At 51.3% G+C, this 24203-nt stretch overlaps 1 protein-coding gene across 6 annotated transcripts; it reads right to left on the bottom strand.

The window, feature by feature from the left end:
• Positions 1-575: 575 nt before the first annotated feature.
• VEGFA (vascular endothelial growth factor A) lies at positions 576-24017 on the bottom strand. Of its 6 annotated transcripts, none has more exons than XM_006131331.5 (8): positions 23305-24017; positions 17005-17056; positions 11911-12107; positions 9729-9805; positions 9274-9306; positions 6447-6518; positions 5195-5326; positions 576-3014 (listed from the first exon to the last, which is right to left on the bottom strand). In XM_006131331.5, exons 1-8 carry the CDS (start codon positions 23368-23370, stop codon positions 2993-2995), a joined length of 651 nt encoding a protein of 216 aa, XP_006131393.1. In that variant the 5' UTR covers positions 23371-24017; the 3' UTR covers positions 576-2992. The 6 variants fall into 6 exon arrangements, with proteins under 6 accessions (XP_006131393.1, XP_006131394.1, XP_089633523.1 ...); XM_006131332.5 differs by having other exon boundaries at positions 6465-6518; XM_089777397.1 differs by lacking the exon at positions 23305-24017 and adding an exon at positions 17726-20331.
• Positions 24018-24203: the final 186 nt, after the last annotated feature.

Raw genomic sequence — 24203 nt, 5'->3', positions numbered from 1 at the left:
AATCTATCACCCCAGGGTTGATTTAGCAGGTCTAGTAAAGACCTGCTAAATCAACCACTGATCACATTCTTGTTGCCTGCAATACTTCACTGGATTGAGAAGCCTAAGGGGAGTCAATGGTAGAGTTTCTCCCGCAGTGGAAACATCATGGTAACTTGATGTAAAGTACATTTCCTCCCTCTATACTATTCATGTAGCTGGAGTTGTATGCCTTAGTTCGACATTGCCCCCTAGTGTAGACCTAGCCTGCCTTTCTACTCTACCAGAACAGTGGGGCATCAAACCTGACAATAGTGGCAATTAGGAGTAGACTGCTGGTCCCAGTTCTGTGCTCTAACCATTAGGAAACACTCCCCAACCAAAGGCAGGAAAAGAACCCATGTGTCCTGACTCCTCTTCTCCTATGCTCAAATCCACCAGTCCACAATCTCCTCTTAAAGCTGGGAGCAAAATCATGGTGTCCAACCACTGAATCCCAGGCACTCTCTAATCTCGAGGCAACCCTAGAGGGTCTGTTTACACACTAGAAGCACAGCAGGATGAAAAGCAGAAGGAGAAGCCAAAGAAAATCAAGATCAGAATTAAATTCTTTAATACAAAAAAAGTTTGTTTGTCATCATTGTAGTTGTTTTTTTAAGATATATCTGTACTTTTGTGTTTGTTTGTTTAAAAAATAAATATGTACTAAGGAATATCTTGAAAAAATTCACTAGACACAATATGTATTTGTTAATATCTTTCCCCCGCAATTATTACAGATAAACAGTAGCACCAATAAATAAAATGATAACAAATATTAAAATTAAAAAGGAGAAATTCAGGATGTAGAATTTTCTATTGTTCCTGTTTTTTGTTTTTACATATATAAAAAAATCGTAGTGTCTATTTAATCCGAATCACACATATACATAGACATATATATATATATATATATACACACACACACACATATAGCCAAATATATATATAGTATGTAGATGTATATCTAACCCTTGTCTCAATAGGAATGTGTAGGGGTGGGTGTTAAGAGAAACTCAATTAAATTACTACTTATAACATGCTACTGAGTCTGCCAACAATTGGGGAGAGATGGGTTGGGGCATAGAAGGGTTAAACTTATACATAAATCAGTTAAAAAAAGGAGGTATGGTTTATAAATAGTTGAAATTAAATATTAACAAGGAATACTGAAAAATCCCTACTCTTAATTAAATTATTTGTTTAATTTCTAATTTAAAAAGGGATATTAAATAAGTATATAAAACACTTTCTCTTCCCGCCTCCGAAGGCTCTGTCTTGAGCATGATGCAGCGTGAGTATAAACATGATGGATGCAGGCACGTACCCGCGTGTTTTCCTCCTCCTGAAAGCCATCAGTTGGCTGGGGAATTCCTAGTGGTTAGTAGTCACTTGTGGTGAGTCTGGTTTTAGACTGGCTTGTCTTTTGGGACGCTTGCATTTGGCACATTATTAAGCGTTGGAAGTTCAGTTGAAGGTGGTGGCTGGCAGCATTCTGACACAAACCAAGTATCCTTTTGATTACTGTTTTTTAATCACAGAGCTGGTAATATATTTCCACGCAGACATACAAGCACTCATTGGTGTGTGGGTGTGTGTGTATACTGGCGCCTATTACAGCTCAGGAGAGAGATGGCCAAGATTTTCAAAAAAGCAGTGATTTGACGTGATGGATACCCAATTTGATGCTCCTTAAGCCTGATATTTTGGGAACAGGTGAAAAATCAGGCCTCAGAAAGCACCCCAAATCGCTAAGTAATTTTGAGTATCTTGGCTGTATATATAAAATAAGTACAGATAATTAGATATACAGACACACACAGACACACCCCTACTGTGTATATACTCTTGATTAATATCCCTTTGCAGAAGTGTTCCACCAGCATCTTGGATGCTTGTCAGTGGCGGCACTTGTGCAAGAACCGAGCAGTGTGAAATGGCTGCCCAGCTTTGCACCAGCCCCCATTCTTGCTTCAGGGCCCTGTGAGTCTCCTGTTGTTATACAGCCACCAGGGCGAGAAAGATAGATTCTTGTACTGTGATACTTCCTCACAGGGAACGGTTCGTGCCTCAGCTGCCCACCATCCTTAAGGCCAGGCTGTACTCTTGGTAGAGTTTCTACAACAAGTCAAGTCAACGCAAAACGTACACTGACATCCCCCAGCAAGGCAGGTCGTGAGAGAGTAAGGGTGAAGATTGGAGGAAAGGAGGAGAGAAGGAATCCTCAATCATGCAGCAGGGTCAGTGCCCCATCTCTTTCCTTGACCTTTGACACATAACGCCCCAAGGCACCGCTTTTTGGAATCTCCTACCCATCTTCTCTGGTTCCTCTCCTCCCCTTGCTAGGGAGGAGAAGCTGGTTCGTGGAACGGCCCACCCAACAGAGAAAGAATGGAAGCCGCACAAGTCAGTCAAGAGTTAAGAAGGCTATCCCCAGCGCTTCTGCTACAGTCCAGTCTCAGCTTGTTTCTTATGCCCCAAGTAGCCCGCTTGTGTCCACAGCAGTTGAATATATCCAGTGAAGACACCAATAACATTAGCAATGTTAAAAAAATTCAGCATGTGTACACAGACACACTTGCGAACACACACATATATGTGGTTAAAATATATATATATATATATATATATATATACATACATACATATATATGTATGTACATATATATTTATACCTATGTATATGTATGTATGGGAATCCCATAAAACACACCCTTATAGTCTTCCTGGCTCTCTTATTTAGCAGCATGAAAAGAAAAAAAACAATAAAATAAAACATCCTGTGCGGCAGGTGCCTCGGGGAATGTTCCTTCCAGAGTCCATCGTCCATACTGAAAGTGCTGTGCTCTACCGATCCTTCATTAGAGGGTTCATTTGGATTAGAGTTTTTGTGTTTTCTTTCTTTCTTTCTTTTTCCATCCAGGCGAGAAATCCGGCTCCAGAAACAGGGCTGTCCCCCATTCTTCTCCACTGCTCACCGTCTTGGCTTTTCACATCTGCTGGGGAGGAGAGGGAGGCAAGAGAGAAAAGAGATTACATTTGTGGGGGGAAGGAGAGAACAGGGGCAGGCAGGGAGGGAGCTGACAAGTTTTTGAGCATGCTCTGTGGAGACAAGCTGAAGGCACCACAGAGACCCCAATAGTGATTTTTTATAGACTAGAAGATAGGGGAAATCACTGAGAATATCATCCCAGACATATCAGGCTCCTCTGGATTCACTTAGGTTGGAGGGCGAGTTAGAGGCAAAATTACCACCAAAAAGTTCCTTCTCTCTCAAATCCACTCTGCTTCCCATCTGAGCACTCAGGAAATCATACACCAACTTGTGCAGAGGGACTGACCCACCCATGCAGAGACAACCCCCCCACACACTCGTTGCCTGTGACTCCCACTGGAAATGGTGCAGCCAAGACAGTCTCATGCAGACAGGAAGAAGAAAGGAAAGTGCCTCATTCCACGAGCTGCTGCGAGCAGGGGTTAGTGCCAGAGAACAGCGGCCGCCGCTTGCGAAAGCAACGGGAGAAACGAGAGCTTGCCCTGCCGCGTACGGCTCAACTTCAGAAACTCCAGCAGGGAGAGAGGGAGGAACTTGAGCTTAACCAGCTTTAAATCTGGAAACAGCTAAATCCTCCACTCCGTGACTCCATCCTGCGCTCCCGGCCAACGCACTAGCTCTGGAAACCTCTAATCATGCCACTCTCCCCACCGCAGGGAGGGACTGGCAAGAAAAACTGATAATCCCTCAAGCCAGGAAGGGCTTTTTGTTCCACTTGGGAATATTTCCCACCCTTAAATTCAGGAGGGATGATTTCCATCTGCTTCTGGGCGGGGGAAGGGAGGTGATGGGAGATAAAGGTCAAGGGCAGGGAGCTCATGGTCTCACTCTGTGTAATTCAAGATGGGCTGGCTCTGCTCTGCCCACAGCACCGGTCACTCTCCCACTCAGGTTACAGGACCTCCCCCCCCCCCCCAATTCCTCTGCATTCACAAGCCGGAAGCACCCGAAGTCTGGGCTTCCCAAGGTTTGGCACAATGCTTTTGGGGGTGAGCACCTCACTCCCAGGAGTGGCCGTGATTCACGGACGCTGATCAACCATAAAACTACCAACAGGCTGAGAATGAGCTGCTTCATCTTCCAAGCCCTGGCCACACAGGGCCTTCATTTTCATAGCTGCTTGCCCTCTGCGCCCCAATAAAAACCGCCCGACACCCTGTGCTGGGAACCGGATCTTTGCAAAGTGAGGCTTGAGTTTATTGCCAGAGGCTGGACCGAGGGGCCCTAGTGGTTCCTTTCCCACACACCAGCAGGATCCTCAACTGGTGTCAACCAGCAGAGCTCCACCGAATTGTGCCCGCTGAGGGTCTGGCTCCCAGTTTCTATGCAGGTCTGTCTTCAGCTAGAGCTGTGACTGAGAGAGAACCTCTCACTGGGCTGATGAGACCACACAGGTAGGCACAGACCACACTGGGCCCACACACAAGCTGCCAGAAACATTGGCCCTGCCTTGCATATGCTGTGGGCAGACACACTCGCGCCATGTCCCAGGGCACAGCCTCACGTGCTCTCACATCAGTGTTAGGGCAGATAGGGAGCTGTGTGCACCACACAGGCTGGGAGGCCCCCCTCTGGTGTTTAGGAGTAGGAGAAAGGCTGGCTCGAGGGGTATGTGTGGGAGGGCTTGGAGGAAGGGAGAATTTCCGGAACTGTTTCCACTCTCCCCAGAGTGGTCTGAAGGAGTCACCCTCCAAATGTGCACAGGGATACAGTGCTTATGCAAAAGGGGGCATCTAATCAACGTGAGATAGAGGAGCCGTGTGCCTTCCCTACCCCAACCAATGGGCAGTATGTATGCTGGGAGGTATATGGGGTTAGCAGCTCCTTCCCTGCTTAACACAGCAACTCAAAATCCACAAGGGTGGACCTACACCCCCTGCCTGCGGAAGCATCCCATCCAATCCCTGCCAGCACATGAGAAGCTTACAGCAGACCAAGGCAAACACTGCCCCTTTCCCATTGCAAGGTGTGCCTCTGAGCCCAGCCCCTTAGCACAGAGGAAAGGAGCGATCACAGAGGACTGGTGCCAGAAGCCAGCAGGAAGCAAGCTCCCTCCCTCTCTCTCTCTTTCTCTCTCTCTCTCTCTTTGGGTGTTTCTCTTTCATCCTTCAGGACACAAACCTGCAAGTGCGCTCGTTTAACTCAAGCTGCCTCGACTTGCAACGTGAGTCTGTGAATTTGCAGGAACATTTACAGGTCTGGGGATCTTGTACAAACAACTGCTTTCTCCTCTCTGAGCAAGGCTCACAGTGACTGCAAAAAGGCAAAAGGAAAGAAGTCTAAGCTACAGCGCTTCAGCAGGAGGAAAATACACATGCAACACACTACACATCCAAGCAATCCCGTGCCCCCTCCCAGCAGCTCCCACACGGGCCCGCTGAAGCTTTGCTGGCAGACGGCTGCACGCGCACGCAGCAACGCTCCGATAGGCCCAGAACCTAGGCGGCACAACATCCACTTGCGTTAGCGTAAAGAGACAGAAAACAGGCTCTCAGCACGGTATTCACCAATCCCACTTTGGGTCCAATCTGCCGGGGGGACAGGGAGGTCACAGAACCACCCTGACTCTGGATGTCTTAGCAACACGCCCCTGAAATGGATCATCCAAGCAAGGAAGAGGCGAGCAGCTAGTAAGCTAACCCCCCAGCGATCTCTCTGCTGCCGGAGAAGCAGGCTGGGCTCAACTGTGCCAGAAGAGGAGATAAGGTCCCTGCCCCTTGTGGCGACAGTCGAGTTTGGTCTTGTCCGTCTTTGGGGACTGGGGCTTGAATTCATCCTTTAAACCCCCTTCCTGCTCCAGACCTGCCACCTGAGAGACTATCAGGAGAAAGGGTGTGAATTTACAACTGTAGAATTGTGTGAATCAGAGTGAGAGTAAGAGAGAGAGAGAAGCCACCCTAAGGAGACAGAGAGCACCCCCCTAAGTCACCCCACCTTCCGCTACTCCTTTATGCTTCTTTTCACCACCAGACACACGCACGCATGCATACACGCATGCACAGCCCAGGCCAGTCTCCTATCACCCGCCTTGCAGCAGGGACTGGCGGAGGACAGAGGCCAAAATAGGAAGGGGGAGGGAGGGGGAGATTGCATTATAAGGAGCGATTACAGTGCAAAGAGCCCGCCCGGCTGCTGCATTCCTGTGCCCTCGGAAATGACCACAGCTATTCGTCAAAGAAAGGAGGTGCCCAGCAAGCAAAAGCCACCTGCCCTCAGCTGCGCTGCCCAGTGCCAGAGCTTTGCCACCACCAATGCTGCCCTGCAGGGAGAGGAGCCAACCAGTGATTGGGAGGAGAAGGGGGAGATTCTGAGAGTGCGGCAAGCGGGCTGATGGGGTTGGGACAGACTCTACGAGCACAACGCACAAACGTACAAGCTGAGCGGTTTGTACCGGCTTTTCTTGCGCTTTCTCTTTTGCCCCTTCCCCTTTCCTCGCTTTGATTTTCTGGAAGAAAAACCAAAAAAAAAAAAAAAAAAACACAGAAAAAAAGAAAGAGAGAGAGAGGGGGGGAGGGAAAGAGAGAGAAAACAGAAGAAAACCAAAAGGGAGAGGAAGGCTTTGTGGGCATGGGGAAAAGGAGCAAGTTTGGCCCAAATTCTGGGAGGGGCAACGACAGCACGTCCACCCAGACGTGCCCAGCAAAACTGCAGCATCAGCGCCGCTCTGCATGCCAGATGCACCGCCAGCATTCCCCAGGAAATGTCAGTGCTGCGGAGACGTCCACCATGGTGTCCTGCCGTGCCAGGCTGACTACCTGCCAGGCCCGGAAGCCATCCTCAGTTACACACGGGCCAGGAGGGCACACGGGTTTCCCTGAGGCAAAGGGGCCTGTGCTGAATCCTTACCATGTACATCTCATTAGGAAGGGGTAACAAGTCGAAAGCGTTTGGTTGGACTTCCCTCGGCCCTTTGCCCTGCACCCACTGCCCTCGCGGCTTGCTCACTTGTGGGGGAGGCCCCTGCAGCGCTTGGCACCTCAGGCAACCAGCCTCTTTGCCTTGGTTGCAGAGCAGCTGCCCAGGGAGCGATTCCTGCAGGCAGGTGAGTAGCGGTGCAGGAGGAGTCAACAGCTGAGTCATTCACTTGCCCACTCTTGTGACAGGGCTGTCTCCTGACTGTCAGCCTATGGCCCGGAGCCCCAGGGCCCTTCCCCTGCCTCCTACTCACAGACAGCTTCCTACCTGCTCCCCTGCAGGATGAAGAGACCTGACCTAGTTCTGACACCTGGGAGGGGAAACAGACCACTCTTTGCCAGCCAAGCAATTTTCAAACCTCCCCCTCTCCCCTGGCACAGCTGGAGAGAGGCGCAGACGGAGCCAAGGGGCTGACTCATTTTACACTTTCTTCTTCCAAATCCATCAACCGCCTCTGATTGGCAGGCGGGTCTGGGAGGAGACAGCACCAGTCCGGCTGTCAATGGCGGAGCAGGGGGACAGCCTGCTCTGCCCTTCTAGCTGCACTAGCCCCAATGCAAGGGACGTGCGACACAGAGACAGCAAAATCCCAGTGTTTGTCAGGCAAGCGAGACCTTGTCCTAAAGCCGCCCTCCTCCTCAGCTCTGCCTCCTTCCTCCCTTCCCTGGCTCAGTCCACCTTGAGGGGGTGGAGAAGGGTTGGGAGGGGAGGAGGACCCTGAGGGTAACTGGCAGGGCCTTACTTGGGCCCTGTTCAAGCCTGTTTGCTGGCACCAGCAACTGAATGTTAATTTCCTTCCAAACTCTTTCCTAGCCGTGGGCAAAGAGAGCGTCCCAGGAACACAAGGAGTCATGGGGTGAGGATGGGGGTGGGGGAAGGGAGATTATCACGCCTTGCAAACTACAGAGACATTGAGGACAAATGAACTTGGGGTGGTGAGGGGGGTAGGAATGGAAGCATCAAGCACAAGGACTTCGGCCTGACCCACACCAAACTGTCCCTAGCGGGCCGGAATGGCCAAGTGGAGGGGAGGTGGGGCTGGTTAGCGGAGAGGGAACGCTGCGCCGACGGGACAAAGCCGGCTGCTTCGCCCAACCCCTCCCCCCCGCCCACGGCCCCAGCACTCACAGCCACAGCTCTCTCACACTTTCAAAGCCCCGTCACTCAAACTGGGCCACTGCTGCACGCACTATTCCAGAGAGAAGGCGCTTCCGGCCAAAGCCGGGGGGAAGTCGGCCTGATAGAACCGTGAGCCAAATTCCAGGGAAGGAGGAAGGGCTGGGAAGCAACTCTGGCTGCACAGCCGACCAGCAAGGCGTTCTCTCTCTTTCTGCCTCATCTCCCCGTGCCCAGCTCCAACCAGTCTCTCGCTGGCACCGGGCGTTCACATGGCAGAGCCGCTACCCCGGCCATGCGCAGTTCAGCTCTCCCGTGCCCCCAGAGGGGTGGCGCTCTCCTCTTTCGTGATTTGATTTGTGCTGAACAAGTGAGTGTGGGATCATTTGTTCCTCCCTGTCTCTGTTTTTGTTGCTGTGAGTAGACGGTGGTGGTGTCATTTCATGACTGTGTTTGAACAGGCTGTACCCTGACCCCTTCTGTGTCTCCCCAGCAAATCCACACGCTGACAGAGATTTCACTTCTCATGAAAGCCTCCGCCACGACCCCCCTCCAAAAAAAACCACTGTGAGGTGTCTCCTTTCCTTTTCCCGCCTATCAACAAACACTCCAGCCCCGGGTCACGTTCACCTCGTCTCCACCAGGCCCCTAATGCAATCTCTTCTGGATGCCAAGCACAGCACTGGTTCAGAGAGATGCCCTGCTAGGAACCGAAGCTGAGAGGGACAGTCTGGCTGCTGAAAGAGCCTCTGGGCAAGCGGATGGGAAAGAAGCCAGCAAGCGCTCACCAAAACCATGGGAAATAAAGAAAAGCAGCGATTTCCAGGGACCACAGAAACACCATCAGAATCCATTCCCGAATGGCCTGTCACTCCACTCCAGGATTTCTCTGACACTCTGTGTAAAGTGTTAGGGAGCCAATGGCATGCTGGGATCAGGCAGGGAGCAGACTCCCACAGCCTGGAATAAGATGGAAGAACCACCAGAACTGGATTTCTGTGCCCTCCTGGAATGGATTCAGGGTTTATAGCCCCTTTAACAGCAGCCCATGCTTATTAAAGAAACAGTGCCTAGATCTGAGCATCTCCTGCTGTCAAATGAGCAAAGAGGAGGAAATAAATCGCCAGCCAACCACCAAAAGAAATCAGAGGGAAAGACTTGTCACTTACTTTTCTTGTTTAGCTCTGACATCTTTCTTTGGTCTGCAGGGAGAGAGAGAGCAAATGCCCAATTAGAAAGGAGCCAACGGCAGGCCCTTACTGTACTGTGCTCCCCTTCACCATCCCTTTCCTTCCCCCAGGACAGCAGCCCCACCACTGAGCCCTGGGCAGGACGGACACTGCCAAGCGCCCCAGATCCCATCTATCTCAACTGGCTGAGCAACCACCAGGGTCTATCGTCGGCTCCTCCAGCACTATCGAGAAAGGAGATGACATCACCAGTGAAGGACTCTTTGATTCCCAGCCCAGCTGCCCTTCTGCACGCCAGCCTGGACCCAATTGCAGCCTCACGCCGGGCTGCTTAGCCCCAATCCCAGTAAAAAGTACAGGGCGGCTCCCCGAGAGTAGGTGCATTCTGAGAGCAGCTGGAACCCTGCAGATCCCCAGCGCTGCTCCATCCTCACCTGCATTCACATTTACTGTGTTGTAAGAAGCTCGTGTGCACTATGTGCTGACTCTGGTGGGGTTTAATTTTCATTATCTACAAAGAAAGACACAGAGAAAAATCAAAATCACCGGCCAGTCGGGGCTGGGCAGCAACTCTGCCAAGGCCAGCAGCCCAAGCACAGGCAGTAGGAACATTCCCAGCCCCCCGCTGTGCCTCTGAGGACAGCACCCCAACTCCTGTCCTACAGGGGCTTCCAGGCACCTGCGCACTGCCGGGGGGCCCTTTGCAGATGTGAAGTGGTGCTGGGGAACAGGGCAGTGCGACAGCCCTGGATGCTGGGATGGAAGCGAGGGCAATTGTGCAAGCTTCGTCCATAGAGTCTCCCCCCGGTGACACTGCTTAGTGCTGCCACGTGCTTTTTCAGGATTGGGCCCCTCTAAGATTGGTAAGAAAGGGGCTGATTTCAACCAAGGCCCAGGCTGAAAGGCTCCCCAGGCTACTCTGGATCCCCTAGCCCATCCTGGATCGCAACTGAGGCCTTCCAGGTGTAAGGCTCTGGGAGAAAACTCCTGATCCCCTGAGTCATCCTCTCCTCCCTGCCTGCTCACGCAGAACAAAAGCCACTGTGCAGCAAGGCATGGGACCCATTCAAGGCTGCCAAGCTGTGATCCCTGGGCACAGCACTAGCATCACCCCTGTAGCGCCAGCTCTTCAGCTGGGGTCAGTGCAGCTGCAGCAGTTACTTAAGCCAAGTCTCAGAGCCAAGGCCTTTATCCCATTAGCATCAGCGCCTGGAACCCAGCAGGGATGCCAGCACTGGTGCTTGTGGCAGAAATCTGCTGATGTGCACCTGCCCCCAATGCATGTGTAGATAGGTCCACTCTGAGGGGTAGAAAGTGTTTCTAATTTCCAGCACCCAACATCCTGGGTTCCCGATTCTGAGGGGAGGCTGCATTGCTACTGCAATCTAAATAATCAGGGCTTGACAAATACGCTTATCTACTCGGCCATGGTGAGTAGATTTCAGCCAGTCACCCCTATTCACCAGCGGTCCGTGCATGCGCAGTGCGGGTCTCGCACATGTGCGGTGCAGGGCGAGTAGTTTTTACCGCAATCGTCGAGCCCTGTAAATAATGCTGCAAGGTTCTCCACACACACACACACATACACACACACACACACACACACACACACTCAAATTTGGCTCAGGTCATGAGTAAAATGAGCGTGTTTGGTGTCAACACAGTCCCATGCGGTCTCCTGTCTGCCCCACAAAGCCACAATATTTACAGTCTCTGCTTGAGGGGCCCACGGCTGGAAGAGAGGAGGGAGGAACTGTGTACAGGGAATCCAGGACTAGAGCAACAGGGGCAGTGCTGGTCAAGCTCAAGAGCATCAGCATGGCTGTGAGGGCGAGAGGCAGGAACCAGCCAGCGTGGAGCTGCAGGGGCTGGTCTACAGGGGGAAAGGCTTTCTCAGAGAGCCTCCTCTCAGTACGCCTGGCCTTTGCTCCCCGCTGCCGGCCTCTGACTCCCCTGAGCACTGAATTCAGCAGTTTCAGAACAAAAGCAATAAAGGCAAAGGGGCTTTTCTACTTGATATGGGCCCTTCTCTCTCCTGCTGGGCCACTGGAGCTAGTGACCCAAATCCTCAGCTCTGCCAATAAAGAGGAGAGAGTTCAGAGAGGGCTTCTTCTTTTACAGGACACTCAGCCACCTTAGCACTGCAGCAGGAGCTGCCTGGTACGTGTACCAAAGCAAGAGAGAGGGGCTGGGAAGTTTCCCTACCAGGCCTCCAAGGTAACACCAGGAAGTAATTAGAAGTGCTGCCTGTATAGTGCAGCTTCTCTGTCTCTGGCTAGCCAGTTAACTCCACTGACCCAGAAAATGGATTTTCCCATTAATCTTAAATAGGAACTCCTGTTAAACAGCAACTCCTGTTAAAGCCGCTTGGTGCGGCCATGGGAGACTAGAGCCCCAAAGCAATGTCTCTTCACACGAGCGTATGACTAGCAATGAGACTGAACAACTCCCTTTTCCCTCCCCAAGACTCCAGAGGAGGCCCATCTGCTCTCTCTGAGGAGATCTTGCTCCCAGATTAGGCTTTGCCTCCTCGGCTGCTCAGAATGACCAAGTTGCAGTGACTCGGGATGGCGGAGGCAGGAGGCTCCCTCCCCTCTGCTACCCCCATTCCCTCACCTCCATGGTGATGTTGTGCACCTCCACGGGGACGCATTCTAGGCCCTCGTCACCACAGCAGCCTGCACACCTTTGCAGGGGCACGCAGGACGGCTTGAAGATGTACTCCACCTCATCAGGATACTCCTGCAAAATGTCCACCAGGGTCTCAATCGTCCTGCAGAAGCTACGCTCATAGACATCCATGAACTTGATAACTATGAGGCAGGAGAGAGGGAAGGAGAGAGAGAGAGAACGAATTAATAGCAGCTCAGTCTGGGAACATGCAGACCTTTGCCCTCAGAATGAGGCAAGCAGTTGAAATGACTGGTCCCTCTGCCCTTCACTGGAGGCTCTGCAGCCCTGATCTGCCTCTACGATATAGATTTCCTCATAATTATCCCCACCAAACTGAGGAGCCACTCCCCCCCACCAGTACAAATGAACTCCCCAAATATCCTATTAACGGGGTAGGAGGAGAATCTTGCTTGAATCAGCTGCTGCCACTGAGTAGCAGTGGGAGAATGGAAGTGTGAAGATAACAGTCTAGGATGATCCGACTCACCTTGGCCCCGATGCCTCCCCTACCTGCCTCCCCACTCCTATTATCCGACACACTCCATCAGACATGCTGCCACTGAATGACTTAGCTCAGCCAAAAAACACTGGTGTGGGGGTGTCTTATTGGTAAGATTTATCTTTTCCCCATTCAAAATGTCAAATTCTCCGCCAGTGGACACTGGGAATGCTAGAATCTAAAGTGGGGAGTAACCCCCAAAAGTCCCCCCAGAAGGGGCTGGATCCACCCCTGCCTATCTCTGGGAAAGGAAGCTCCCATGAGGTGAACGAGAATGGGTTTCAATCATTAAAAGTGCATTCCCCACTCCTCCATGCCATTACACCTTCCTGTCCTCCCACCTGTCAGATCCAAAGCATCCCTTCCAATATGCCACCTTCTGGAGCACTACACGGTCTGTGAATGACATTTGCCAGAGTCTCAGTCTCTAACTGCCTGGAACCTCACAGGCAGATGCCTGTTTCTCAGCCCAGGAAATCCAGGGTCAGCAGTGGACTGGAGGAATCAAAGCCACTCCTCAGCATCCAGAGTGATAACTGGCCACATACCAGAATTAGGTGGGGGAGAGGGGAGGTGCAGATCTGCCTTTTCCCTCAAGGCACTCAAGTGGACTACACAGCAGGTGCTGCAGCCCTCTCTGATTTCACAAGTGTTTCCCAGTGTTCCTGTGTCTGGTGCCAAAGAGTCATCCCACTGCTTGGTCGAGGGTTGGAGAGGTTTAAAGAGAGTTCAGATGAAAGCCCTGGTCTGCGGACAGCAAATGCACAGCACCCTTCAGTCCCACATGCGTTCTCGAGAGGACGTTTCAAAGAGCAGAAGGAGACAGTGGCTGTTCTGCATTAGAATGATACGCCCGCAGTGTATGCACAGTCCTGTAATGGCGAGGTCGATAACCCCATGTGATAAGCACAAACTGCTTGCATCATGGAAAAAATGGTTTCCACTAAGCATTTCTGGAGTGCCCTGAACCTGTGACAAACTGGCATAAAGGTTACTTTGCCACAAAAATATGAAAGCAGCAGCTCTGAGCTCAGGGCCCGCAGGTAATTGTTGAAAGTTAATTCTAGGTCATGCAGAGCTGACAGGATCACAGTACTGCTGGCAGCGGGTGCCAGGGGGAGGAGTATCTGTTTGGGAATTGAAAGTGTCAGCGAGCACAAGTGACTATTAAAAGGAAAAGTGGCTCAGAGAAAGGAAATGTGACCTGCAAGGCAGGGACTGGTTGCTAGCATTCTTCCTCCTCCGTTCCCCCTCTCCTCAGTAAAGCTGCCTCTCATCCGTTTTGTTTGGGCCACCTCCTTGTTCCCCTTCAGGATGACCTTAACCTTAAAAAGAGACTATCTATATACAGTGGATTTAAACAATTTAGCACCTGGGAAATTATGCAGGCCCAGAGGCAGCTATGGAGACATGCTGCTGCTTATTCACACCCTCCCAGCAATCAGGATCTGGGAACTGATGCAATAAAAATAAATCCGAGATAAAAATGCTGATGATCCACGCAGGGGGGAAACAGTTAACATATGCAAACTAAACACTGCTACATGTACTAGGATAGTCATGAGAGGCAGAAACTGAGCCTGCCTAGAAACTAAAGTGAAACGGACCAGCCTGCTTCCATTCTCCAAATGGAGAGTGTCAGAAGGGAAACCCTACAGCATAAATGGTGGAAAAAAACATACTTGGCTTTTAAAAAAAATCATTTTTTAATTATCTAAGGGGTTATTAGCAACATAAGGAAGGTGATTCCATGGTTATGGCCAGATTCAATGATGGATTCCAATTACACGGCTTTGCCTGAACAGGCCCAAGCAGCTGGATTCATAGCAGTGACTGTGGTTTCAAAACTGTACGTGTAGTTTTCTTTGCAGAGTCTTTTGTTTCATTTGTAAAGTCTCCAATCCTTACACATTCAGCAGTGCCTGGACCACAGCACTAGGGACTCAGGGTAGTGCCAGACTCAGAACATCCCCATAAGAAATTATCCACATAAGGTGCAGTCTTTACCTGCTGGTTTTTGTATCTGAATAAGAAAGATTCTTTTCAGGAGCCTATGTCAGCTTCTGACGAGGGGGGAGGGGAATCTATATTAGACCAGCTATATTCTAAATCAGAACATCCTGCCCACAAAGGAGCTGATCTTGCCAGATGCACTGATTTATTTGAGTTTAAGGCACTCACTTAGCAGGATCAAGCCCAAATTTGGAGCTGAGTGGTAGAGAGAAACCATGCTAGAAAAAGGGGTGTAACAGAAAAGAATGGGTCTGTGATTGGTGTATATATGGGCACAGAAGTGTACACACACACACACACACACACACACACACACACTTCTTTTAAAAATAAAAAGCGCAGCCACAAGGGTGGTGGTTTCCTTTATTTAGACCAGAAAAAAATCTTCTCGTGGAGCAAACAAAGAGGGTTTGTCTGGTTTCTCTACAACGGCTTGTGCCACAAAACCACGTGGAAGGATATCTGAGCAGCAGGGGGGCCGGGTCTACAATTACAAATAGTCCCCAAATTGGATCACGTCCACCCCAAATGTAATCCTGGCTGAAGCACTAGGGTCAGCGAAGAGACCAAAGAAACAAAGTGACCTTTTATCCCAGGACCTTTACAAAGGATGAAGCTGTATGACTCCCCTTGCTGAGTATTATCACCCCATTTCAGAGAGGGGAAATGGAGGCAAGAGGGATCTGACTTCTCAAGGTCTTGTAGCAAGAGAAACACAGAACCAAGAACGTAACCCAGGTGTTCTGATTTCTAGTCCCCTGGGCTAATCAGAGACATAATTAGCATCACACAACTAGGAATAGAAATTAGGAGTCCCAATTCCTAGTCCCCCATTCCAATCAATAGACTAATCTCTTTTCCCTTTCCATCACCCTTCCAGTGATGTGGAACCAGGAGTGGGTAGAAAGTAAGATAACTTCAGGGCAACAGGCACCGTTCAACACCTCTCACCAGTAAGACAGATGGGAGCACAAAGGGGCCCCAGACCAGGGTATTTGCTGCTACTTATTTCTACCAGTCGCAGAGGGATTGGGTACCAAAATGAGCCTCGCAGCGGGCTCAATCCTGCTCCCTCTGAAGTCAATGAGTCGTTCACTGTTCACAGGGCAGTCTGCCAGCAAACAGAAATGGATGACAATGCAAAATGGACACCTTGTAACAAATCCAGCCTGCTGCAAATCTCTGGCAACACTTCTACAGCTTGTCATGCCAATAAAGTTATTGAAAATGAAACGGGAGTGTGGCAGGGAGGGGTTCAGTCCCAAGGTGCATTGCTAGAGCCCCCTGCTGCCCTTCTGTGGGAATAACACCGAGGGTCACAACCTGCCAGGGCATGCCATTCAAGATGATGATAAAGAGGAGCTAGGGCCAGTGATGACCATTGCTAGAGTGGCAGTGGAGTTCTGCAGCATGAAGGAGGAAAAGAATGGCATCCCTGTCTGAGATGTGGCACAGAAGAGTGCCTCACTCTACACAGCTGTAATCCCCAGTCTGAATCAAGAACTACTGAAAGACAGCCGAGCCATTCAAATACACAGGCTCGTGCGAGTCAGAAATGGGCTAGCAAGGCCCGCCCTTTGATAACTCAGTGCCTACTACAGATCTTGTCTCTGCCCAGCTTTGTTCAGAACTCCATCCAAACACCTGATTTCCTCTCCAGTAAAGCAGCTGGAGTTCTCTGAGACTGCAACTGAATGAAACTGAATTGAATCAACTGGACTACGGTACCAACTAAGAAACGCTCCAGGCCTGCTAGCTCCAGCCAAGCAGAAGGGAATGTGATTCAGGTCTGTCACTATATAGTGCTACTCTTTCCAAGATTTCTGGCTAGAGGGGGGGTAGGGTGTGAGTCTGGAAAATTATCCCTGGCTGCTGCTTCTGCTTTTTTAAAGATGAGCTATCTTACAGGCTCCGGGAGATCCAGGTGCTGATTGGTCCTTTGTCTGATGATCAGATCTTATCATGGGAAAGAGAGCGAATGGGAAAAAGGAGAGGAAGACGGACAGCAAAGATGACAAACTCCTTCCTGTGACATCGCAGCACGTCTTTAGGGAGCTATTCATAGCCACTCAGCTTTTGGTCATTTTTTGTCAGCATTCTGGAAAACGGGCACTGAGTTCATCAGGATCCGCAATATGTTCCATTGGACTGAGACAGTCAGTGACCCTCTATCTCTCCCAAAAGGCACCTCGTGAAGGAAGGGAAAAGCCAGCTCTTCAGACAGGCCCATCCATTGCAAAAAAAGGCTCTTCCAAATGAAAGAGCCGTTCTAATGAACATGACGCCACAAAAGGGTTAAATCTGGCATCTCACATTTCCAGTCCTAGTCCCCCCCACCTCTGTATGCACGCTTTGCTCCTGCTTTCCAGAAGGTGGCAGTATTGGTCCTAAGGATCTTCCCAGCAGCTTGGCTCAATGTCTCCCCCCAAATTACCCCCCAATTCCCCACCTCCCAGAGCATCTGCAATTCCTAGTGGCGTGTAAGCCCTGTAACTGTTGAAAAAAGAACAAGGCAAGCCGCTTACCTTCATTGGGTTTCCTCTCCACATCCCCCAGGGTCGGAGCGGCCTGCGACAACTGAAAAGATAATAGAAAATTAGTCAAAACACAAAGTCATTACCCTGTCCCCAGGGGCGGTTAGAGAACTGAGCCGCTTCCCAGGATTCCACCCGCTAGCTCCAGAATGCTGAGGTAACAATGCCACAGGAAGCAACAGTGTGGAGCGTTCTCATGGGGCTGAGAACCCACCCTTCTTCTCCCCATAGCAAATAAAGCCACCCCAAAGGAGCACGTCTGACTTCCCTGCTGCAACCTTACTGGGGGGAGTACTGCATGTGGGGAAAAGTTATTAGTAAAGGCTTTTGCCGGCTTTGAGTGGAAGTGTTCTCCCCCCCCCCCCCCCCCGCCACCCCATGTGACTACAAGACAAGCACAGAGAAACCTTTGTCTTCTCTTTCCTCCAGAGCAGAAGAAAATGAAATAAAAATAACACCTTGGCTTGGGCTTAAAAGGGGAGAGGGTAGGCAGAGACACAGCATCCAGGGAAAGGCAATTCACCCCAGTGTATGCGCCAGAGCAAAAGTGGGCACTTGGGAGTGGAGTGGATGGGGATCTGGTTTAGTACAATATTGCTTTAAACAAGAACACACAGAAATTATCTGGTCAAAGGCATTTTGAATGATTAAGGTCAAAAACAGAGCGGGAATCTGGGCAGGGGGGAGAGGGGAGAAAAACAACATTGGTGACCTTCTAACGCTGACATGACAAATAAGCTAGGAGATTGCCCACGTTCATGTTCCAAGGAAAGTTAGTGGAAGGTATTTCGAAAAGTGGCCTATGGTGCAAAGCAGGCTAGCAAGTGCAGACAGATTGGGTACTGCTTTTAAAGGGACAGCAGCCCTATTTTTCCTCCCTCCTCTCTCGCTCCTAAATTAGTCTCTGTTATAAAGGTAAATCATTTGAGCTGGCATTACGTGGCGGTGGAGGAGGGGGGAGGAAAGGAGGGTGAGAAAAGTCTCGTGGTTTGAAAGGTCATCTCTGCTCTTACCATGTTTGCCGCTGAGTGGTGGCGATTGTTGGGTGGCGATATTTGGCTTTATGTCAGAGTAGTTAACTGTTGCATCACTGCCACACACAGCAACTGCCCCAAACTACCCCTGCTCCCTTCCACACCCTCTGGCAGGCAGGGCACTGCCCCACAGAACAATGGAGTCACAGATCTGGGCCAGAGCCTCTAAGCTGCAGAACCAAGACTAGGCCACTCAGCTCCTCTATCACGCTTTCCCAGCAAAGAAAGAAAAAAGAAAAGCTCCTGCTGCTTTTGTAGGGACAAGAGACACTTCTGAGACGCTGCTACAGGCATTAAGGAAATTAACGAACCTGCCCCCCAGCCAGAGGGAGGGATGGCGAAAAAGTATTATGGGTTTTAGTAGAGAAGTGTTTTACATTTCAGGTGAGACCTTAAAAACCCAACTCGTCTGCTTTGTGTGAGCATGGTAGCTCTGATGGCGTTTTCCATAAGGCAGAGTTCACTCTGCTGTCCTTGACCAAAAATGCCCGGTCTCCAAGTGTTTGTGCACGATGCTGCTATCTGCACGGTTTTCTCAACCCCGGAGACACCTGCATTTCAGTGGAACTGTATTAACGTGCCAGGAGAGGAGTGGCACTAAAGAAATGCAATATAGTCACGTTAGGCTTTTTTAAAAAGGTAATCACTACGATCTCACATATGGCCAGATACAAGACTGGAGCCAGCCAGCCCAAGCCTGCCAAATAGATCCAGCTGCCTATATACTTCCACGCTATCCCATGCACTGCCTTGGAGCTTCAGCTTTAAGAGGAAGGAGGAAATAGAAAGTTTCTAAAGCAGGAAAAGAAACCCTTCTCCCATTGTGCAGTTCCCTCTAGCTAAGGTGGGCCCATAAGCTCTTAGCCCTAGGTATTATGTGCAAATCCAGCCTTCAGCCGCCTAGCCACCCACAAGGAAGGAGAAGCAATCTCCCCTCACAGGGCTGCAAGATCAGTTTTAAAAGTGGGCTCCCATGAACAGTTTCATGCCTGCAGGGCGAAGTTCACTGCAACAAAACACAGACAAAATGGAGGAGGCAGAGACTGCGCCAACCTTCCAGAACCAGCCTGGGCCTGAAGACCCAGGGCCAAAAGGGACAGAAAAGCATCAGCTGTGGTCTAGTGAAGGAAGGAAATCACCAGCCAGCTCAGTCCGTTCAACCGACAAGGCCCATTGTTACGTTAGGGCTTGGAGTCAGGCACGGCATGACCATTGCTTGCTGCTGAGAACTGGCTCCGAGACCCCTTTACAGCTCAGCAGTGCCTACTTGCTTTCTGGGACCACTGGCCTCCCCTGCCATGTGCCCCCGACATCGCCAGCAGGTGTTAAGAAACAGGTGCAAGCAGCACATTTTCACTCCTCACCTGCAGCACAGCCCGTACCTCATTCTTCTGCAGAGCCCAGTGACTCCCAGCCAGTGCCACTCGAGGAAGTAACCAAACTCTGCCTCACGATTTTACGGCAGTCAGTGTGCGTGAGCGCGTGCAAACTGCCGGCTCACAAAGGCTGCCCAAGTGTTAAGTTGTACAGTGGTCTCGGAAGTCAAACTGGATCACTGTGCCTGCCTAAACTGAAGCACTTCGTGACTACCCACTGGCATGGAAAGAAGGTGATTTCACAGCACACACACACACACACACACACACCCCCATCGCCTTTGGATCTGGGAGGGCTTCTGGAATTAATAATAATAGTGTCTCCCTAGAGGCCCTGCTCCACTAACATATCTCTCTCACTCCTTTTCCATTTCCTATCCCTGGTACCCACAGAGTCTGTCTGCTGAGGCAGCTTTGCTTGGATGGAAGGGCCTTTGCCTCACATTAGAGGGCTTTGTTCCATAGAAGGGGTAACTGGACAACACAAGCGGAAGAGCCCTTCGGGAGACAACAAGGCCCAATGCCCTTTGGTGGGAGCCTGAAGGTCATGCTGCCTAGGCTCTCTCTCCTGTGCTGGCTTTTGGAATTACTCATCACTTCCATAATGATTGCTTTCCACGTTTTTCTGTGGCCTGGATGCAGTCCCCAAGTTAGAGGCACATAATTCCCCCTTTGGGGGGTAGAGGCTTCTTTTATGCCCTGAGCTATATATGCAGGTGGTTGAGAATTTGTGATCTGGAATCAGACAAACGCTGCCTAAACAGTCACTCAGCCTCTGTGTGTATCTGCATCTTCTCTGTCCCCTCTGCCTTACTGAGGGATCCAGTTCTAATGTGAAGCAAGTTACTCTCTTGAGGAAGAGAAAAGGTTAATCCACTCATTTCCCCCCCCCTTCTCTTCCAACCCTTCCCCCTAATCTCTGCAGGCTCATTAAAAGAGCTTTGTAACTGTTTGGGGGTGGAACAAACAATCCAGCCACTTTGGGAGGGACTCTGGGACGGGAGTTAAGGCACTTTCAGTCTTAGGCGCAAGAAATTCTTCTCAGAGGTTTTTACTCAAGGGAGAGGGGGGGCTTTACTGCAACCTTTCCCCATTGTACATACAGAGAGAGGTCAATAATCCTGCAAACTGCCAGTGGACAATATAGGCACCTCTGAGACAGAGCAGAACGGGGCAAAAGTATCTTGGTTTGTTCGAGTATTAGAGATCCTCTGGGATGGCAGCACGCAATCCCCCCCCCCCCGCCCCGAGACACTGTTAGTTTGGTCTCAGAATAAGAGGGAGAAGCAGCTTTGCAGGAGTGTAGAAGGGAAGTTAGTTCTCCTGGTATTTCCAGCGTGGCTTGGCTCATAGACACACCAAACGCAGGAGCCTGGTGGGTGTGAGATCATTAATAGTCTAGTCACAAGCTTTCTTTCCCTCCCTCCCTCCGTGTCTGGTCACTGCCGGATCCCTATGGCAATACAGCTGGCTGTACCCAAGTCTTGCCACATTCCAGGGCAGGAAGGGAAGAGCTCGCACTCCCAGGACATTCTCACCCTGGGGTCACACCTGGGAGGCTGCAGTTTAGAATCAAACCCAGCAAGCAGCAAAATGATGGGTCTGGCCTCTGCTCCCCTGCTTTCTAGGGAAAAGGGGCCATGGAGAGCTCAATTTACCCTCTTCCCAAACCCATCAGCCTCACCTGACCCTGGGAAGAGTGAGGACAGGGCAGCAGGGCCAAGGCCGGCTAACATCTGGGGGAGGGGGTCCAGTAGAACAGGACACCTGCAACAATATCACCCATCCCAAGCCACCAACTCACAATTTCCCCTGTCCCAGCAAATAGCGATAACAATAGGAACAGCCTCAACAATGAGTAATTATAACACTGCCTTTCCTCAAGCGGCACTGCAATACCTGCCCTCTCCTCCACATTTGTTAAAGCAGCATTCATCACCTGTACCTGGCTTTTCCCCTGAACCTGGGCCAGGGTTTTATTTAATTCTCCCCAGCATGCCTGGCTAGGTAGATACATTTATTCTGCACCACTGCTTGATAAACAGTGGAGATAAAATATTATCATCAAAGCACAAATCTCTTCTCTCAACACAAAGAGTCATGCTTATGCCATGCCCACAGTCATTGCCATGCTGCCCACATGAGATCTGTCTAGTCCAGCATTTCTAATGTTCCCATCGCTGGAGTACCTAGGTGACCAACATATGAATAAGGATAGAACTAACATCGGCTTGCAGGAACCTTGAGGTCTGTCTGTCTGTCTAAGCGTTTATCTGGCCCCCATCTCTGTACTAGTGGAGTATCTCACTGTCTTCATTCTCACAACACTTCTGGAAGGAAGGGATGCCTCTTCACAGCCACTCTGTGATTCTTCTTTATCTGTTCCCACCTTTTCCCTCTATTTTGGTCCTTGTCATTATCCTCTTCTGAGGAGAGACTTTTTGTACTGTGATCTACCGGTTTCAAAGTGTTGGGGGTTTTAAAACCACCTTCACATGAGACTACCCAAGGACAAGCCGGTGATATCACCATAACTTAGCACATGACACTCTCCAATAGGACGGGAGCTTGGTTTCCTCACAAGTATAGGTTAATATGCTGCTGTCACTACGAAAGTGGGAATATAACACGCTAGCAACAAAGCCCCTGACGCCTGCCAGACTTTAGTTACTGAACTGAAATGGCTTCTAATTGAGAGGTTACCTTTAGTGTCAGAGCCCCACAAACAATGCGAACAGCGGGTTAGTTTAAATGGCATTTATTTTCGCATTGGAGGGCCGGGCCGAGGTGCTGGCCTCCCCAAATTCCTGAAGACAAATGGCAGCTGAAAACTAACCTGTTCTTATCCCTCCCATTGTTGCCCACCTAAGCAAGCACACACCACCCCGCTCAATATAACCAATCCAGTTTAATAACTCTTGGCAGGCAACATATGCCACTTGACTTGGAGGCAGAGGTTTGCACAAAGGGGTGTATTTCTGGAGGGGGCCGATCTTTCGGAATGCCAAGGGCAGCTGGCTAGGGCAAAAGCAGGGAGAGGAGAAGGAAAAGGGAGTTTTGAAATCCCAGCGGCGGCATGTATGTTGCAAACCAGCCTGGATGAAGTACAGAATCCATTTTGTCCCCTTTGATCTCTATTTGCTTTTCCAGCAGGCTGCGCTCAGCGCCAGTCGGGAACATGCCCAGAGAGCTACCTAAAGGCAAACAGGGCACAACCGCCTCGGGCAATGTCAGGCGGCAGAGGACGCAGCTTACGGCCCAGGCCGGGCGCTGAGTCCCAGAAGCTGATGCAAGAAGCCAGCGTGGTGCTCGACGACGGGCACTCGCACCGGGATCGCGTCCGCCTGGGCGTTCAAAGGCTGCTCCCAACTTCGCCTCAACTCCGCAGGCAACAGACCCGACCTGTTCCCGGGAGCAAGAGGGACCGGGGCAGCGAGCGGGACCCCGCGACTCCTTCAGATCCCAGCAACTCCCGGCTCCCTCGCACGCCCCCGGGACCGGGGTGCCCAGGGCCCGTTCCTCTCCAAGTGGCGCGGGTGCGCTCCCGCCGGCTCACGCCCCTTTCGCTGTGTCCCTCTGCGGGGACTTCTGCAGCGGCGCCTCGGCTCTGCAGGCAGCCGTGCCCGCGCGCACGCACACAGCGACAGCTGCATGTGCATGGCACGCACCGAGCCCTGGGCACCGGGGGGCAGGCGAAGGGGGTCGCTCCGGCTCCGCCCGCGGGCATCTTTGAGTTCCCAGCGTCCAGGCACGGCCGGCGGCAGCCGCAGGCGGAGGGGGAGACCACGCCGGGCGGGGGAGTTGCGGGGGGGGGGGTGATGCCTCCCCTCCCCTACACACACACACACACACACAAGCCCCTCTCCGCCCTCCCCCTTTACCTTGGCGTTGTGGAGATAGAGCAGCGCCGCCAGCCCCCAGTGGATCCAAGTGAGCAGAAAGTTCATGATTCCTGGAGCAGGTCGGGGGAGGCGGGTGGCTGGCTGAGGCTTTGCTGTCTCCCCTTTCTCTCTACTTCTCCGAGCCCTGGTCCTCCCTCTCCTGGAGCCGCTCCCCTGGGCGATTTCTGCAAAGCTTGCGGCCCGGGGAAACTCTTCAGTCTCGGGTTTCACCCCTCCATGGGCCCGGCTCTCTAAGCGCCAAAGAAGCAGACCCCCCGCCCCAGCCTTTTCTCTTTCTCTCTCCCTCTCTCCTGCTCCCTGCACAAAGCTCAGCCTCCTCGGTCCGGCCCGGTTCCGATCCAACCCCCGGCGGGCCAATCCAAGCTCCAGACGGCACCGATTTGTAACAGATTTCCCCGCGGCGGTAAGAAAAACCCACGCGCGCGCGCACACAAAAAAAGTTTGCCGGAAAGTTTCAATGCATTTTCCAGTCTTCGGGTTGGCTTCCTGCGGCTGGAGTTTCCTTTCAGGGGAGGGGGCTGGCTGACCCCCGCTGTGGATCCCTGGCTCGGCTCGCTCCGACTTCTCCTGCCCCGGGCAGGGATCGGGCGGAAGGGGTCCCTTTTCCTTCTGGCCACCGCTTTCAAAATCCAAACGGGTCGGGGAGTGGAGGGAAAATCCAAGCCGGCAAGAGTGGGGGCGGGAGGGAATAAATTAATGTATGGGGAAAAAATAATCACAACAATAGCAAATCCCAGCGCACAGGGAGAGCTGCTGCTGCTCCTAGCCTGCCCCGCGCCCTCCTGGCTCGCTCGCCTCTCGTGGCGGAGAGTCGGGGTGCACTTCGCTGTCGCCCGCTCGCAAACGTCAGGCAGCGCCACAACCCAGCGCGCTTTCTC

Source organism: Pelodiscus sinensis, chromosome 3 (genome assembly GCF_052426305.1).
Source record: "Pelodiscus sinensis isolate ZL-2025 chromosome 3, ASM5242630v1, whole genome shotgun sequence".
NCBI lineage: Eukaryota > Metazoa > Chordata > Testudines > Trionychidae > Pelodiscus > Pelodiscus sinensis.
The sequence above is the reverse complement of the archived record's forward strand: the minus strand, read 5'-3'. Positions and strand labels throughout refer to the sequence as shown.